The sequence below is a fragment of the Nicotiana tabacum genome, chromosome 13, assembly GCF_000715075.1.
Source record: "Nicotiana tabacum cultivar K326 chromosome 13, ASM71507v2, whole genome shotgun sequence".
Taxonomy (NCBI): Eukaryota; Viridiplantae; Streptophyta; class Magnoliopsida; order Solanales; family Solanaceae; genus Nicotiana; species Nicotiana tabacum.
The window spans coordinates 12,364,158-12,381,259 of NC_134092.1; the positions used below are offsets into that span (position 1 = coordinate 12,364,158).

General features: G+C 36.4%; 1 protein-coding gene across 1 annotated transcript; it reads right to left on the reverse strand.

The window, feature by feature from the left end:
• Positions 1-16,296: 16,296 nt before the first annotated feature.
• On the reverse strand, positions 16,297-16,689 carry LOC142167979 (uncharacterized). The gene has a single exon (XM_075228624.1). The coding sequence runs from the start codon at positions 16,687-16,689 to the stop codon at positions 16,297-16,299; it is 393 nt and encodes a 130-aa protein (XP_075084725.1).
• Positions 16,690-17,102: the final 413 nt, after the last annotated feature.

Below are 17,102 nucleotides of genomic sequence, written 5' to 3' on the forward strand. Positions count from 1 at the left end.
TTAGTTTAAGTGATGAGGTGGACGACCATTTGGGTTAATTCTTGTTCTATTATTATATCACATCATCACATGTGTCACACACTCTTTTTTTTCTCGGCGTTAACAAGAAAAGACGGTTTTAGCTGTATTAACAACAAAAAGTGGCTGATCTAATACAAAACTGTGCATTTAATCGTCCTTGAAGGCATTGTCATTATATCATATACTTCTAAATTATGTAATTAGTTTACTGCTTCTAATTCTATCAGGGTTCGAGATAAGACTTGTGGTTCTCCTTTTCTTTACTTTTTTTCTTTTTTATAGTTACATGCAGAGGCGAATCCAAAATTTAAACTGTATGAGTTCAATTTTTAAAAATTTTGGTATTGAACCATTATATTTTTAAGTTATGAGTTCATATCTATTATTTTTATAATTTAATGAACTTTTACATATAAATTTCCACTCCGCATCGAAAGTTATTGGTTCAATTGAACCCGTCATTAATACACTACATATGCCTAGGGGCGGAGGGAGAGTATTGTTGACGGGTTCGAACGAACCCAATAACTTTTATTTACACCATAAATTTGTATTAGAATATTCACTAAATATGTATAATTGTTTAATTGCGAACCCAGTAATAAAACGAGTTATGGATTCAATAACAAATTCAGAACCCATAAACTTCAAATTCTGACTCCGCCTTTGCATATGCCGTGTGTGCATGGTAGCAACTAGCAACACACATAATTTTACGTGGGTTTGCTTTGATATTATCAAAAATTTGAGAGGCATTATGGCCTATGACACAAGTTTAGGGGCTTAAACTGGAAATGAAGATCTCTTATTCATTTTGTTTTTTACTAAAAAGATCTGTTATTCAATAATCTAAACATCACCTAAACTCTACTTTAAATGAACAGAAAACAGTTGAGAATTAAAACAATATTGCACACTTTATTATTATTATTATTATTATTATTGTTGTTGTTGTTGTTGTTGTTATTATTATTATTATTATTATTATTATTATTATTATTATTATTATTATTATTATTATTATTATTATTATTATTATTATTATTATTATTATTATTAAGATCTCTTATTCTTTTTTTTTTTTGCTAAAAAGATCTCTTATTCAATAATCTAAACATCACCTAAACTCTACTTTAAATGAACAGAAAACAGTTGAGAATTAAAACAATATTGCACACTTCAATCTCATACAGTAATAATGAATTGTTGTTATTATTATTATTATTATTGTTGTTAGAAAAAAAACAGTTTTGATGCATGCATTCTTATTAGTTTGACCAAAGAATATTTCTAGTCTAATTATTTTATTCCATAGTCAAGATTTGGTGAAAAATATAAAGTTCGTTAAGAATTTCGTATAACATATGCACGTACGACTCATTTAAAACTAATTTTTTGTACAATAATTTCTGATAAAATAAGCAAAAAATAAAAGAAAAATAATAAGAGGAGGGAAGAAAAGTCGCAGCATCAGACAGATCAGAAGCATTTTCAACATTCAACATTTGAAGATTGACGTCGATCCTTTTTCATTAATTATGAGCCTTACATATTGACTTTGACTAAATTTCTTGAATTTGATTTTGATGACTACCTTTCTTCAACTGTCACCTCATGCACATCCATTTTTTTTTCAGTATATTATAAAGTTATATATATAGTCACTTGAAAGATATTGAATATGTATTTGGACGAAATTTGAGTAGACATTCGAAAAAGTTTTAATCGAAATGATAAAAAAATTACTTTAAATCTAACTTAACTGCAAAATCTAGTTCATGAGATAAGTATTGTTTAAGACCATATAAACAGACCAAATACTCATCTGGCATCCGACAAATTCAACACCCAAGCACGCCCATACCTCTGCCAATTGTAGTGTTGACAATATAATATGGGCCTAACATGAGATAAAGCAAGAATTAGAATGAGAATGATTATGATATTATATTATATATGGTAAAAAATTATAAACCTTAAGGCTTGAGTATAGGCTGTGTAATCCAATTTCAAAAGTTAGCTAATGAGGTAGTGTTTAACCTAAAATTAGTTTTATAGGGCCAAATCATTAAATTTGTATTTTTAACCAACAATAGATTTATTCACTTTCTCCCATACAAATGATAAAAAATAATAATAACAATAAATAAGGAAATCAAATATAAAACGAAAGGAAAGAGAATTCTAATATCGCTTCTTGGTTAATTTGAGCAAGATGCATAATCATAGAGAAAGTTGTAGAATGGTTTCTCAAATGGAATACAATATGGTGAAAGTAGGAATTTAAATAGTAAATTTACCCTTAATAGTTTCCATAATATCTCGCATGTATGTTCCTGTTGGTAATTTGCGTTCGATATCAGAAAATCAGAGAAGAAGATGTTAGTTCATTGAAACAAAAATATAAAATAATTTTTGAACCCACAAGTTGCTAGTGTGTCGTTGATAAGTGTGAGCACCCTTTTGCTTTTGTTTTAGTCTGAAAGTATTGATTTACGTTCTCGAAACTAATGAAAGTGTGCAAATTGCAGGAATGTTTGAAGTTTGGGCTCCCATAATGAAATCCAACTCAAAAAGGAGTATTCTGAATGACAAGGCAAGAAGGGGCGCAGAACTTAAGAAGTGCTGTCCGCAGATGGATTTTTGCGTCCGCAAAAGAAAGTGCGGACCGCAGAATTCCATCTGCGACCGCAGGACAAGTGAAAGAGCTCAACAGAGTTCTAGCTAATGAGTGGACCGCACATGAATTGTGCGGCTGCCGCAGAACAAGGTTTGCACTGACAAATGATTTAAAGTTCACAGAGTATGTAAATGACCAAGACCTGAGCATTACCTGAAGTAGGGCTGTTCAAAACTGAACCGAAACCGTTAACCGTTAACCGTTAACCGAACCGAACCGATTGTTATTGGCTTATTGGTATTGGATTATCGGGGTAATGGATGGTGCACATATTGAGATTTTATAATTAACGGCTTAACAGTTTGGGGGACGGATTACTCATTTTTTTATCGGGTAAACCATTAACCCGTTAAGAATTTTTATATACACTTTTACCCCTATGTATATAAAATACTATTGAAATTCTAAATGGCTAAATCCATAATTTCTATTTTCTAATTCTCAATTTTCTGCAGCCATCAGTAAGAGAAATCGTCAGTCTCATCTCTCTCTTGAACTGAGAACTGAGAAGTCGAAAAATCGAAATCTCAATGATTAATACGTGTATGTCTGTATGAGTAGTCTTGATGGTATTAAATTTTTTGTTAATACGTGTATGACTGTATGAGTAGTCTTGAAGAGTCTTCAATTAAAAAATACCGTTTGGTTAGATCTTAGATGGTATTAAAAATTTTGTATTGATTTGAAACTGTTTAGTATTTGATTGAATGATTGTTCAAAAAATTTCTATTTGGTTTAGCCGATAAGCCGCCCGATAATTATTAATCTGATGCCAATCAACCCGTTGTCTTATTGGATGGTTAGCGAATTACTATATTTATAATCCGATAATCGTTAAGCGTAATTATTCGCCTGATCCGCCCGATAAGCACCTCTAGCCCGAAGTGCGGACCGCACAAGAAATATGTGGCCCCAGAAGATGCCTTGCAGCCGCAGACCAGAATTGTGCGGCTGCAGAATCCAAGACGCTGCCTGCTGAAGAAATATGCGGACCGCACATGAAATTATGCGGCCGTAGAACCTCCTGAGGGGTATTTTTGTCACCAAATTTTGGGCTACTATAAATAGACGAGATTCATATTTTTAGGTCAAGTTTCGAAGTTTGAGCTGCTGTAGCCGTTATATTTTGCCATTTTAGAAAGTTTGTGATTATTTTAGGTTTCAATTATCATATTTTATTATTTTAATCTTAGATTATGAATTTAATTAGTATTTCTTCTTTGTTTCTTCATTTCTCACTATGAGTAGCTAGATTTTTACTAGGGTTGTGACCCAACCCTAGTATTTAAATCTTATGGATATTTAATTTAATGCTTGTTTATAATTGTGTGATGATTATTTACCTTAGTTTATGCTTCAATTTTAGAATTAATGATTGCAAACATTGATTCATGCCTTTTTGGCTTGGTCTTTACTTGAGAAAGAGGGACCTAGTCTAGGATAACTTGGCTAACAAGGAATTTGGCTAATTTAGGGTTTGATTAGCCTAATTAAAGGGTTCAAACTAGAGATAGTGAGAATCTGACTTGAGCTCATAGCAATATTTAGTTTGATACCCATTTGGGCTTGAGAAAGCCAAATGGGCAAAACTACTCTTTTGACCGAGAGGTATTGAGAGGGTAACGTAGAGTTAAGAGCTATAATACACACCAATCAACAAAATAAGTGTTAACGTATTTAACCCATTAGGTGAACACCTAAGTTACGATCACATCCCTAGGCTTTTTAACTATTTGAAAAAACATCAATAACACTCATTCACTTCTAGTATCTTTTCTTAGCTTATAATTGCTAGAGTAAAATTAGAATTAGAAATCAAAACCTTTTGTTTGGAAGCATAATTTAGTTATTCCATTCGCTTTCATCAAGCGTATACTCCTAACACCCATAGTAACTCCCTATGGAAATCTACCCCTACTCTTGTTGGGTACTATTTTTCCAACGACCGTTTCCAACTCACTATTGAGTGCAGATTGGATGCGGATCAGTCATTAAGGAATTTAATCCCCTCACTGTTGCCCACAGTTATGGATTACTTCCTACCAAGATAGAACGGAAAAACTATTCTGTAATACTGGCAGTCGAAAATACAGAACTTCAGCGAACTCAACAAACGGAGCAAATCACACTTGACACTTTAATTATTTGAAAAAATAATCAACAATGTAGAAAAGAGGGGAGAAGTTTCCAATTTTCCATCTTTTAAAAAATGAGGCGAAACTTCTAAATTTATAGACAATGAAAGGGTGAGGTGAAGAGGTACAATTCAAAAGGTACCTCTTTCATTTCCCATTCACACCCATTTACCAAACCTAACAATCCCCCCACATGAATGGAGAATGGCAATATGTTTAAATACATGCAAAAACTTGTGTGATTTGCAAGTAATGATTAACCGCATCAATAAGTAGGTTTCCCTTTGAACTTTTCATAGTGAATATATATCGGATATACTTGGTCAATCGGTAGATTTGATATCTTTGAACCGTCGAGCTTTGGTGTATATCTAGACAACCATAAGTCACAAAATCAACCCTTAACCGTCTTTGGTTCCCATTGTTGTGTTCATTTCAGCCATGAACAACGCTTGGTTCATAAGTGCGTAGAGAACTGGCCTGATAGAATTCTCCTTGAAGCAGCTTACACTTCACACTTACATGGGTGATTCCTAAATGTGTTATCCCGTAGATACCCTATTTGATATATCCCGTATAAAACATAGAAACCATTAAAAAGCCTTAATGCTTTATCCTTGATATTGAACATTGTCTTCATCACGAGAATGGACCAAAGATTTATTTGACAATATTGAACCGTCATTAATGACTTTGTTTGATCTCTTTGAACCTAAATCTTAGGATCTCCAGTCTTCTAGGTAGAGTTACCGCCACAATGACTTCTCATCGGCCATAGTCTCATTCCCCTTGATGATCTCTCAACGACCTCTCTAGTTAGGCCTTTCGTAAGTGGATCCGACACATTATCACTTGACTTCACGTAGTCAATCGTGATAATTCCTCTAGAGAGTAATTTCCTAACGATTTTATTTCTTCGTCGTATATGACGAGATTTCTCGTTATACATAACGCTCCCTTCCCTTCCGATTGCTGCTTGACTATCCAATGTATATATATTGGTGCCAACGGTTTGGGCCAAAATTGAATATCTTCCAAGAAATTTCGGAGCCATTCAGCTTCTTCACCGGCTTCCAAGAATATAGACATCATGTCTAACATTGGCTTTTGTCATGCATAAGCTAAAAGCCCACACATTTCAAATATTTTATCAACATATCATCCACATATAATCAAACAATGACTATATAATTTAGAGTATTCTTAACGTAAACACATTTGTTTACACTCATTAAATTTAAAACCATTTGACAATATTGTTTGGTCAAATTTCACATGCCATTATTTGGTGCTTGTTTTAGTCTGTAAAGTGACTTACCAAGTCGCCATACCTTCTTTTCTTTTTCGGGAACTATGAACTATTCAGGTTGTTTCATACAAATTTCTTTATCCAAATCACTATTTAAGAAGGCCGTTTTTGCATACATCTGATGGATTTCAAGACCAACCACGGCGGCGAACGCTATTAACACCTGAATAGATATAATCCTCGTTACCAGTGAGTAATCTTGCCTTATATTTGTCAATAGTATCGTCAACATTCATTTTCCTTTGGAAAATCCACTTAGAACCCAACGGTTTATTTCTTGGAGGAAGATCAACCAATTCTCAAGTATGATTAATTAATATGGATTCTATCTCACTATTAACTACCTCGAGCAAGACATTGCTTTAAACGTTTGAGGCTAATTTTCTAACAAAAATATCAGAAAGTCTAGTCCAAAGGAAGTAATTGTCTTTTGACCTTTACTATGTTGTTGATTTTCCTCATTAAGCGTACTTTCCTTTGCTTCTTCCCGAGTCCGCTTAGATTTTTTACTAAACGGCTCACATTTCTTTTTATAAGGATAAATAATCTCAAAGAATCCAGCATTATCTGATTCAATTACTGTATTAATATGAATGTTGGGATTTTATGATTTATGAACCCGAAAACGATATGCCTTACTATTTGTTGCACAACCAATGGAAACATAATTAATGGTTTTCGATCTGATATTTACCCTTTTGGGTTTAGGAACTTGCACTTTAGTTAAGCATCTCCACACTTTAAAATATTTTAAGTTGGGATTCCTTCCTTTCCATTTTTCATATATAATGAATTTCGTTTTGCTATGGGAAACTCGATTGATTATTCGGTTAGCCGTAAAAATAGCTTTCCCCTACAAGTTCAGGGGTAAATCAGAACTTATCAACAAGGCATTCATATCTCTTTTTTCCCATAATTTTATTAGATTGCGGTGAGTAAGGGCTAGTCATTTGGTAAATAATGCCATATTCTAAACATATTTTTTCAAAAGAAGATTCATATTTGCTACCCTTATTACTTTATCGAGATAACCACAACAACTGTTGTTTGTACCACGATAGAGCCGAAATTAATAATGGTGAAGTTTTAAATCTTCAACCAATCTGACACAACCATAACTTAACGGTAGAGTTTTTAATCTTCAAACTGTGTAATATATGACACAACCAAATTTAATAATCGGTAAAGTTTTTAATCTTCAAACTGAATAATAAATTTGAGCACCAAATCACTACGATTTTAATCTCTAAAATGAGTAGAAAGTCACTTAGATTATAATCTCCTACAAATAAGTAGAAAGTCACGAAGACTTTAATCTCACAACGCAGATTTTAATCTCGACGCAAAAGTAGAAAATCACGAACATTTTAATTTCCATAGCTAGAGTAAAAAATCATGAGGATTTTAGTCTCCAAAATAAGGGTAGAAAATTACAAGTATTTTAAGTTTCTTTTCAATTGGCTTTCTGTTTTGGAGCCAACACGGTGTTAGAAAGAACCTTCTCCTTGTAAGCATAAGTTTTGAAGCTATTAAAAATCTCCAGCTCACGGGATTAATAACCACGACCTACACTCGTAGGATTTCAACTTCACTAACCGAGCAACTTTTAGATTACAACCTATTGTAACCTAGGAATTAAACTCTTAATCCCTCACTCACTTGTAATAACTTTATTACAAGCCTCTTTGTAATAACTCTATTACAAAGCTCACAACTCGACTAACTCTAGCCAAGAGACAAACACAAGATTTATGATTTTACAAATGGTTTCCTACACAATGCTTCTAGCTAGGCTATATAGGAATTATAAGTAGTTCATTCTAAGAAAATTACAACACAACTAATGACATATTGATAATACAGAGCTGGAAACTGGTCATTCGTTCCGTTGTTCTTTGTTCTTGAAGCCTGGAAGTCACTTACAAGATGACAACACACTTGAGAGAAAACTTGATCAGTTTTTCGGATGTGCAAGTGTGTGTTTTTTACTTTGCTTCATATTAATAATATCCAAGTGATGTCACTTGGATGATGCAAGCAAATATCTGGTACACGGCATTCCCCATAAAGTGACTGCTGCACTGTTTGCACTGTTGCGTGTGTGTAGAGGAATAATTGCAGCTACTTTATAACTGTGAGGAGTTGACTAGTACAGTCAGCAAGGGAACTAATGTCCATTTGTTCCCTCTGTAGTCTCTTTGACTCTAGCTATTGGAACTTGTGTCCAACTTGAGATTTATTGTGCTTTGGCACCTTGAGGATGTGTAACAGGTTTTCGATCTTATTGTTATCATAAAGTTTGTTAGATCATCAAAATATAAAAAGATACATAACTTATCAATTTTCCCCTTTTTGATGATGATAAACTTATAATTGAAGTTCCCCTTGAGGACCAGATTACCATGCAATATTTCCTGGATTCCCCTTGAACCTGTTCCCCCTCACAATTAATTTCCCCCCTTTTGGCACCATAAAAAATATTTATTCACAAGTAATAAGCAAAAGGAAGTCCAACACAGTTAACTCATGCCACACGTGTACACACAAGCATGGCTAGAAACAGAGCATACGAGTATAATATGCATAGGAAAATGACAGGATATTCATTAATTTGTAAAAAGAGAGAACAGAAATAGTAGTACCATTGTTACCAACCATTCACAAATCAAAACAGATTAAAAGTACCAGCCACAAAATAAAATAGCAAAAAAAAAACAAACAAAGAAATCAAGGTAGGACACATAATATTTTACTAGACACTAGGAAGGAAACTGTTTTAAGGAACACTTGAAGGGGGAGGCAGGGATGAAGAGGCAAGGGTTCTGAGGAGATCCATTTGGGAATTTGCAGATACTTTCTCGTTAAGCAGCCGCTCCTTCAGATCCTCGACCTGTTTCCTGAGATCTGCATTTTCCTTGGTCAAATGGCAACGTCTGTGCCTTGTGCACTGCTGGAACTAGGTACCTCCTGGACCTGACTAAGCTGCCCTTCAAGAATAACATTTCGTGCCTTCAACTTCCTTATCTCTTCATTGGCAGCATTCTGAGCATCAATCAATTGAGAAATAGTGGAATTGCTGCCAACCCCTCCTTTCTTATCAATGTAATCACACTCTTCTGAGGTGGTTTTGAAGAAGGTTTGCTTGCGAGTTCCCACTGTTGCTTTTCCCAAAGAGACTTTGAAGAAGTTAAACACCTTAGTGAGTAAGAACCCATAAGGCAACCCATGATTACCATCCTTGAAATCTGCCACTTTTTTCATGTGCTCTATCATGAGTCCAGGAAGATTGATAGTATTGTAGGCATCTAGTGCTTCCATTAGGAACAAGTCTGCTCTTGACGTAATGGAACACCTTTCTGCACATGGAAGCAAAAGCTTGTTCACCATCTCAAATAATAGTTGATACACTGGAAGGAGGGCCTTCTTGTGCACCCGTTCCCCTTGATGCACTGCATCATCATTCAGAATAACACTTCTGAAATTGGGAGAACAAGTCCCCTCAATGGATAATATTCCTTCAGTAGGCACTCCCAAAATGCTCCCCAACACAACCTCGTCCATCACAAAGTCTACGTCGTTGACCTTCAAACAGATGTTATCCTCTTCCACTGTGAACATGTTTGCGTAGAAGCTACATACTTCTTCCTCATACACCTTAGGGATCTCATTGGTGAACAAGTGTGTCCACTGTTGAAATTCACAAATATCAACAGTTGGCGCATCCATGTCATGTCAAGAATATCAAGAGCAAATGTTCTGCCCGGCAGCACCCTCTGTTTTCTCAGGTTTTTTCTTCCTTCATCCTTGGCCACACCCACCTTGACCTTCTTGGAGGACCCAGGTTCCTCATTGTCACCAGCCTTCCTTTTCCCAAACTTTCTCGCACTTTTCTCTTTCTTTGCAGACTTCTCAGACAATTTCTCACCAAACTTCTCAGACACCTTCTCACCAGACTTGTCTACCCTAACATTTTCCACTTCCACACCTTTCACAGATGGCTTTCTCCTGGGTTTTGGAATCACATGTTTCTTAGAATACGTATGAATTAAGGAAGCAAGTTCCTCATTTACCTCTTCATCGTCAACATCAACAATAAGTTCTGGAGGCACTTCTTCCTCATTCACTATCTTTCCCCCTTTCACCAGCCTCTTCCTTTTCTTCTCTTCTTTGTTTTTCTTTAGAATAGATTCAATGGATTCCTTCTTTTATAGTCTAGTAGTAGGTCTTTTAAGAGTGGGATCTTTGGGATATGCCCTTATACTCCTAGCCGCAATAAAGATTGCAACAGATACATTATCATAATCCTCCTCACTATTTTCATTTTCTTCCTCAGAAAGAGATCTCCTCTTAGGAAAGATGATGTTTAACAGTTCAACATCAAAGTAAGGAGAGGGAGCAATATCAGTACTGACCTGGGGCTCTTTTGAAGCAGGGAGTTTCATCCCAAGTAGGAGCATAGGGCTCTTCTTGGGCTGAGGGATCAGGTCCCTCATTTGTTTCCCCAGTAGTACTATCAGATGCCAAATTTTCAAGGGGCACCAGTTCCCTACCCTCTTCCTGATGATCTTCACCTTCCCCCTGAGACCCAATGGTCTCATTAACATGCTCATAACCACCAACCAAACCTCCCTCTGCAGCGATTAACAACATGTTCTCAATGGCTTCTTGTTGATTTAACCCTAAAGTAGATTCAGAAGATACAAGAGGAATATTACCTGTAGGGTTTGCAATATTCAAATCGAAGCTTAGAATAGGCGCTGATGAGCCTTCATTACAACGAACCACATCCTGTTGGGCTTTAGCACTATCCCAGCCTTCTGACTAGAAACTTCTTGACCTTCATCTCCGTGTATTATTTTGCCTTCTGCCATTTTTTCGGCGAGGCGGAAGGATAGGTCGCCGCAACAAACCTTTTGGGGTTATGAATCTTACGACTCCGGTAAGAACCATAATTCGATTAGGTTGGAGAGGAAGTAGTAGATGGTTGGGGGTATGGTATAAGGTTTTGACTGGGTGACATAAGAGACTTAGACTCTTGCTCCTATGCTTCATGAGATGAAGACATAGTGGGGACTACATTGGAAACGTTTGATACTTTTGGGTTTTGAGACATAATGAAGATTTGCAGTGAGGACACAAGAAGAAAAGTGCTTGTCTTTGAGCGAGACAAAGGGAAATTTTGGCTTTGATGTGGATAATGAGGATAGAGAAAACGTTTGGGGTTATTTAGAGGAAGTGAGGGACCGGTTACAAATGGGTACGAATTACCGTGTAGACGGGTCATTTAGTAACGGGTGTGACTTTTGAGTTCTAAAGATATGAGAGAGAGAGAGACTGAAATTTTTAATGATGTGGCACTTTTATAGTCGTTTAAAAATGTGCATGAGAATACAAAGGTTCCCTGACTTAGTTTTTGTAAATGTTAGCATCATCCTTTGACCAAGATACAATGTTATTAGATGCTTGTTTGCTCTGTAGTTACCATGCGTGTCTACTTGTAACGGTATAGAAATGAGTTAGAACTTGCCAGAAAATACCTTTTAGCTATTTTTACCTGTTCATTCTTTCATAGCCAATCATTGAGGGGCTTGGTGCTCAGTTCAATTTTATCAACCCTAATGCCAATCGGTTCTTTTCAAAGTGCTCTCTGCTTAGTGCTTTGGTGAAGATATCTGCTACTTGGTCTTCTATTTTGCAGAACATCATGCAAATAAGACCCTTTTCAACATTGTCTTTGAGAAAATGATGTTGCACATCAATGTACTTTTTTCTCTTATGTTGAATCAGGTTCTTTACCATGTTGAGAGCACTGGTATTATCAAACAGTAATGGAACACAATCATATACCAAAGTTCTCCAGTTGCTGCTTGATCCACATCTGTTGAGCACAGTAAGAGGCAGCTGCCACATACTCAACTTCTGTAATTGAAAGAGCCACAAAGTTTTATTTCTTTGTACCCCATGAAATCAAACATGATCCCAAAAAACGTTCCATGCCAGATGTACTTTTTTATCCACTAGATAACCAACAGAATCAGCATCAACATACCCAATTAAGTCAAAATTATCCCCTGAAGGATAGTAGAGAACCAGGTCCTGTATTCCTTTAAGATACCTTAAAATCCTTTTGGCAGCTTTAAGATGAGATTCCTTTGGACTGGATTGAAATCTAGCACATAATCCCACATTGAATACGATATCAGATCTACTAGTTGTGAGATACAAGAGTGAACCAATGATGTCTCTGTACATGGTTTCGTTCACAGGAGAACCGGGTTCATCCAAGTTCAGACGGGTGGCAGTGGCAATAGGAGTATCAATAATTTTTGAACTTTCTATCTCAAATATCTTCAAGAGATCTTTAATGTACTTCTGCTGGCTTATCATCGTTCCCTTAAGGGTTTGCTTAACTTGCAACCCTAAGAAAAAATTCAATTCCCCCATCATGCTCATTTCAAACTCGTTTCCCATAAGATTTACAAACTCCTCACACAAGGAGTCAGTTGTTGCACCAAAAATGATATCGTCAACATAAACTTGTACAATGAGCAAGTTCCTTTCCCGTTTCTTCAGAAATAGGTTATTGTCAATTTTTTCTCTTATAAAGCCATTTTCAAGAAGAAACTTGGACAACCATTCAAAACATGCGCGAGGGGCCTGCTTCAGTCCATATAATGCCTTGTTAAGTTTGAATACATATTCAGGATGCTCATGACACTTAAACCCAGGTGGTTGTTTGACGAAAACTTCTTCCTTTAAAAATCCATTCAGAAATGTACTTTTGACATCCATTTGGAACAATTTGAATTCCATATGAGATACAAAAGTAATGAGAATTCTGATGGCTTCCATACGAGCAACTGGAGCAAAAGTTTCATTATAGTCGATCCCTTCTTCTTGATTGTAGCCTTAAACCACTAACATGGCCTTGTACCTTGTTGTATCCCCAAATTTATCAAGCTTGTTTCTGAACACTCACCTGGTTCCTATGACCATTCTATCTGAGGGTCGAAGGACCAGGTGCCATACACGGTTCCTCTCAAATTGATGAAGTTCATATTGCATAGCAATAATCCAATTAGCATCTTTCAATGGTTCCTTTATATTTTTAGGCTCAATTTGAGAAAGGAAAGCTGAGAAGGCTAACGAGTTTCTTGTCTTTGATATGGTTTGAATTCTTGAATCAAACGGAGTGCTCATATTTTGGATAGGATGCGAACTTTTGTGCTTCCAGTTAGACACCTGAATCTCATTGTGGGAAGATTTGGATTCCTCAGAATGAGATCCATTGTTGGCATCTGTAAATGGGTGAGTACCACTTCTCTGCTCAGCATCAGGAGTTCCTTACACGACATTAGCAACTTTATCCCCTGCTTCATTTGTTGTGATGGAGGAACCAGGTTCTTTTGCATCAGCTGAGTGTTCCGTTGTATTTTCTTTGTTGAATTCCTCGACTTAGCTCATCAATTATGCCTTTCCATTTTCCATATCATTGATTTCTCCAGGAACTTTCGACTTCTATCTGTCTTGATCAATCTTATCATGTGAATTTTCCCCACATAGGTGGTGTGATTCATCAAAGATTACAAGTAAGCTTTCTTTAACACATTGAGTCCTTTTGTTGTAGACCTTCATCAAAGATTCCTTCATCACTTTTGGCGTCAAATTTTTCCAAAGCTTCCTTACCATTATTGAGAACGAAGCATTTGCATCCAAACATTCTTAGGTGAGTTAGCTTGGGCTTCTATCCATTCAGCAATTCATATGGAGTTTTGTTGAGGAGGGACTTAATCATGCACCTGTTCACCAAGTAGCAAGCAGTGTTGACTGCCTCTGCCAATAAGCATTTTGCTACGCCACTGTCAATTAGCATAGTTCTTGTCATGTATTCAAGAGTCCTATTTTTCCTTTCCACAACACCATTTTGTTGCGGTGTTCTGGAAGCTAAACAGTTATGACTTATGACATTTTCAGCACAGAATTCATCGAATTTTGCATTGTCGAACTCTGTGACATGATCAGACCTTATACTTACAATATTATGGCTCATTTTCACTTGAATCTTCTTCACAAATGCAACAAAAACTGGAAAGGTTTCATCCTTGATTCTGAGAAACAAGGTCCATGTGAATCTGGAGTAGTCGTCAACTATGACAAAGATGTACTTCTTTCCTCCTCTATTGGGAACCCTCATAGGTCCACATAGATCCATATGGTTGGGCTTAATAGAGGACCTGGCTTGATTTCCTCTTACTCAAGCATCACACACCTTGTGACCTTTGAACCTTGACTTGGGCAGCCCACAGACTAGGTCCTTCTTGATCAACTTGTTCAGCAATGAAAAGCTTGCAGGTCCCAATATTCTATGCCACAACTCAACATCATCATCAACAATAATCTGACATGTAAGATCCCCATTGTGAAGGACTCAAAATCAGCAACATAGATATTTTTGTATCTTTTTGCCAACAAAACCACTTCACCAGTCACGAGATTTTTGACTGTGTAGGTTTTTGATAAATATTCCACTTTGTTTCCTTTGTCGCAGATTTGAGAGACACTCAGTAGGCTATATTTCAAGCTATTCACATAGAACACATTCTCAATTGAGTGAGTGGGCATCTTCCCAATTCTTCATACTCCCAGAATGTATCCCTTTTTGCCATTGCCAAAGGATACACTCCCTCCTTGTAGGGCTTTGAGTGAAAGAAAATCATAGATGCATCCAGTCATATGCTTAGAAAAACCACTATCCATACACCATTTTTGGCTTCTTCCTTTCATTGTTCCCTGCACAAGAATATCAAAGATTAGACTTAGGAACCCAAACGAGTTTGGGTCCCTTGTAGTGAGGAAAAGGGCGAATTAAACTTTTTTTTTTGTCCAAGTAGGAAATACACATTTTTAATGAAGGAACCATGTTCCTTAGCAGTAGTTACCTTTTCAACAAAAAACTTGTTTTTCTGTTGGGACAGTAACATACTTGCTATGTGGATTGTAGGAAGTCCTTTCTTTTTAAAATCCGATTCCCTACCTATTCCCACCATTGCTTGTATACATGGCAGTGATTGTGTCAGAAGACCAGGTCCACTTTAGAGTTTTTTCTAGATCATTTTTAACTCTGCCTTGATCTTCTTGAAGTTTTCTGTTTCTTTCAAATTCAGCACACAGACTAGATTTTACAGATTTGGATATTACCATAACTGTTTCTCCTTTATAGTTCATCTATTATTTCTTTTAGATCCACAACAACTACCAACAGGTCATCTCTCTCATGTTCTACATTTTTAAGTTTTTCAGTCAGAACATCTTTTTCTTTCTTTAGAACCTCGATGGTTTCTTTTAGGTCAACCACTACGACTACCAGATCATCTCTCTCATGTTCTACCTCTCCTAGTTCCACAGTTAATGTATTTTTATCATTTATAAGAGTATGATAAGCATTAATTAAAATATTTGTCAAAGATATAAGCTTCTTCTGAGAGCAAAACTTCAAATTTCTTTGAACGTCTAGAAAGTTTACCTCATAATCATCATCTTCATCATCGTCAGATTTTGCCACCAAGGCAAAATATAGAGTCATATTCAGCTGCTTCACTTTCCACTGCCATCATGGAGGTGTTACCTTATTCATCATCTTCTCTAGATTCGCTGGAAGAGTCTCCCCATGCAGCAAGAGCTTGTTTCACAGCACTGTCAGCGACATCTTTTCTCTTGAATCTTTTGTCAGAAATCGGGTTTCTCTTGACTGCTTTGTCTATGTTGTGCTTGTACTGGTCTTGCTTGAGGAGAGGACAGTACTTGATGAAGTGTCCTGGCTTCCCACATTTAAGACACAAGTCATATCCTCTTGGCTTGCTGGAGCTGCCCCTTTTTGGAATACCTTCATTCCTGCTAACCATTTTCTAAAATGATATTGTTGTTTGCCTTGAGGACCAGGTTCTTCTCCTTTTTGGGCTCTCTTATTTCATGGTCCTTCTTGTTCTTGTTCTTCTTCTTCATCTCATAGGTCTTTAGATTACCAATGAGTTCATTAATGGTCAACTTTTACAGATCCTTTGCCTCCATAATAGCATTTACTTTGCTTTCCGAGAAACTAGGTAATACAATGAGTATGTTCCTAACAAGTTTGATCCTTGGAATGATCTCTCCTAGAGAATGAAGCTTGTTGATAATATAGGTGAATCAAGTGTGTATGTCCTGAATGGACTCATCATGAAGAGTTCATGGTCAGTGGTGAGCACATTGATTTTCGACTGCTTGACTTGAGTTGTTCCATCGTGTGCTGTTTGTAGAGCTTCCCAGATCTCCTTGGCAGATTGACAAGCACAGATCATGCTATATTCGTCTGGTCCAATACCATAGACGAGGATCTTTTTTGCTCGGAAGTTCTTCTCTATAGCTTTGCGGTCAGCATCTTTGTACTCATTTCTTGTCTTGGGAACTGTCAATGCTGGTTCATTAACGGTCTTCACAGGAACGAAGGGTCCATCGCCGATAATGTCCCAAAGCTCTGAATCATCAGCCATGATAAAACCATGCATCCTTGTCTTCAACCATCCGTAGTATTGTCCATTGAATCTTAGTGGTCTATAGGTAGATTGGCCTTATTCAAATTTTGGTGGAGAAGCCATGAGGATCCTTTCTAGGTGTTAGCTTAATAGAAAGAACTTGCTCTAATACTAATTGATGGAAACCTAGGGTTCACCAAACTGTATAGAGAACCTGATTTTATATTAGTTCCCATAGAACACACACAATAAGATATAAGTAAATAACACAACAAAATTTTACGTGGAAAACTTTCAACTCACGGTATTAAAAACCTCGACCTACACTCGTAGGATTACAACTTCACTAACCGAGCAACTTTTAGGTTACAACCTATTGTAACCTAGGAATTAAACTCTTATTCCCTCACTTACTTTTAATAACTTTATTAGAAGCCTCTTTGTAA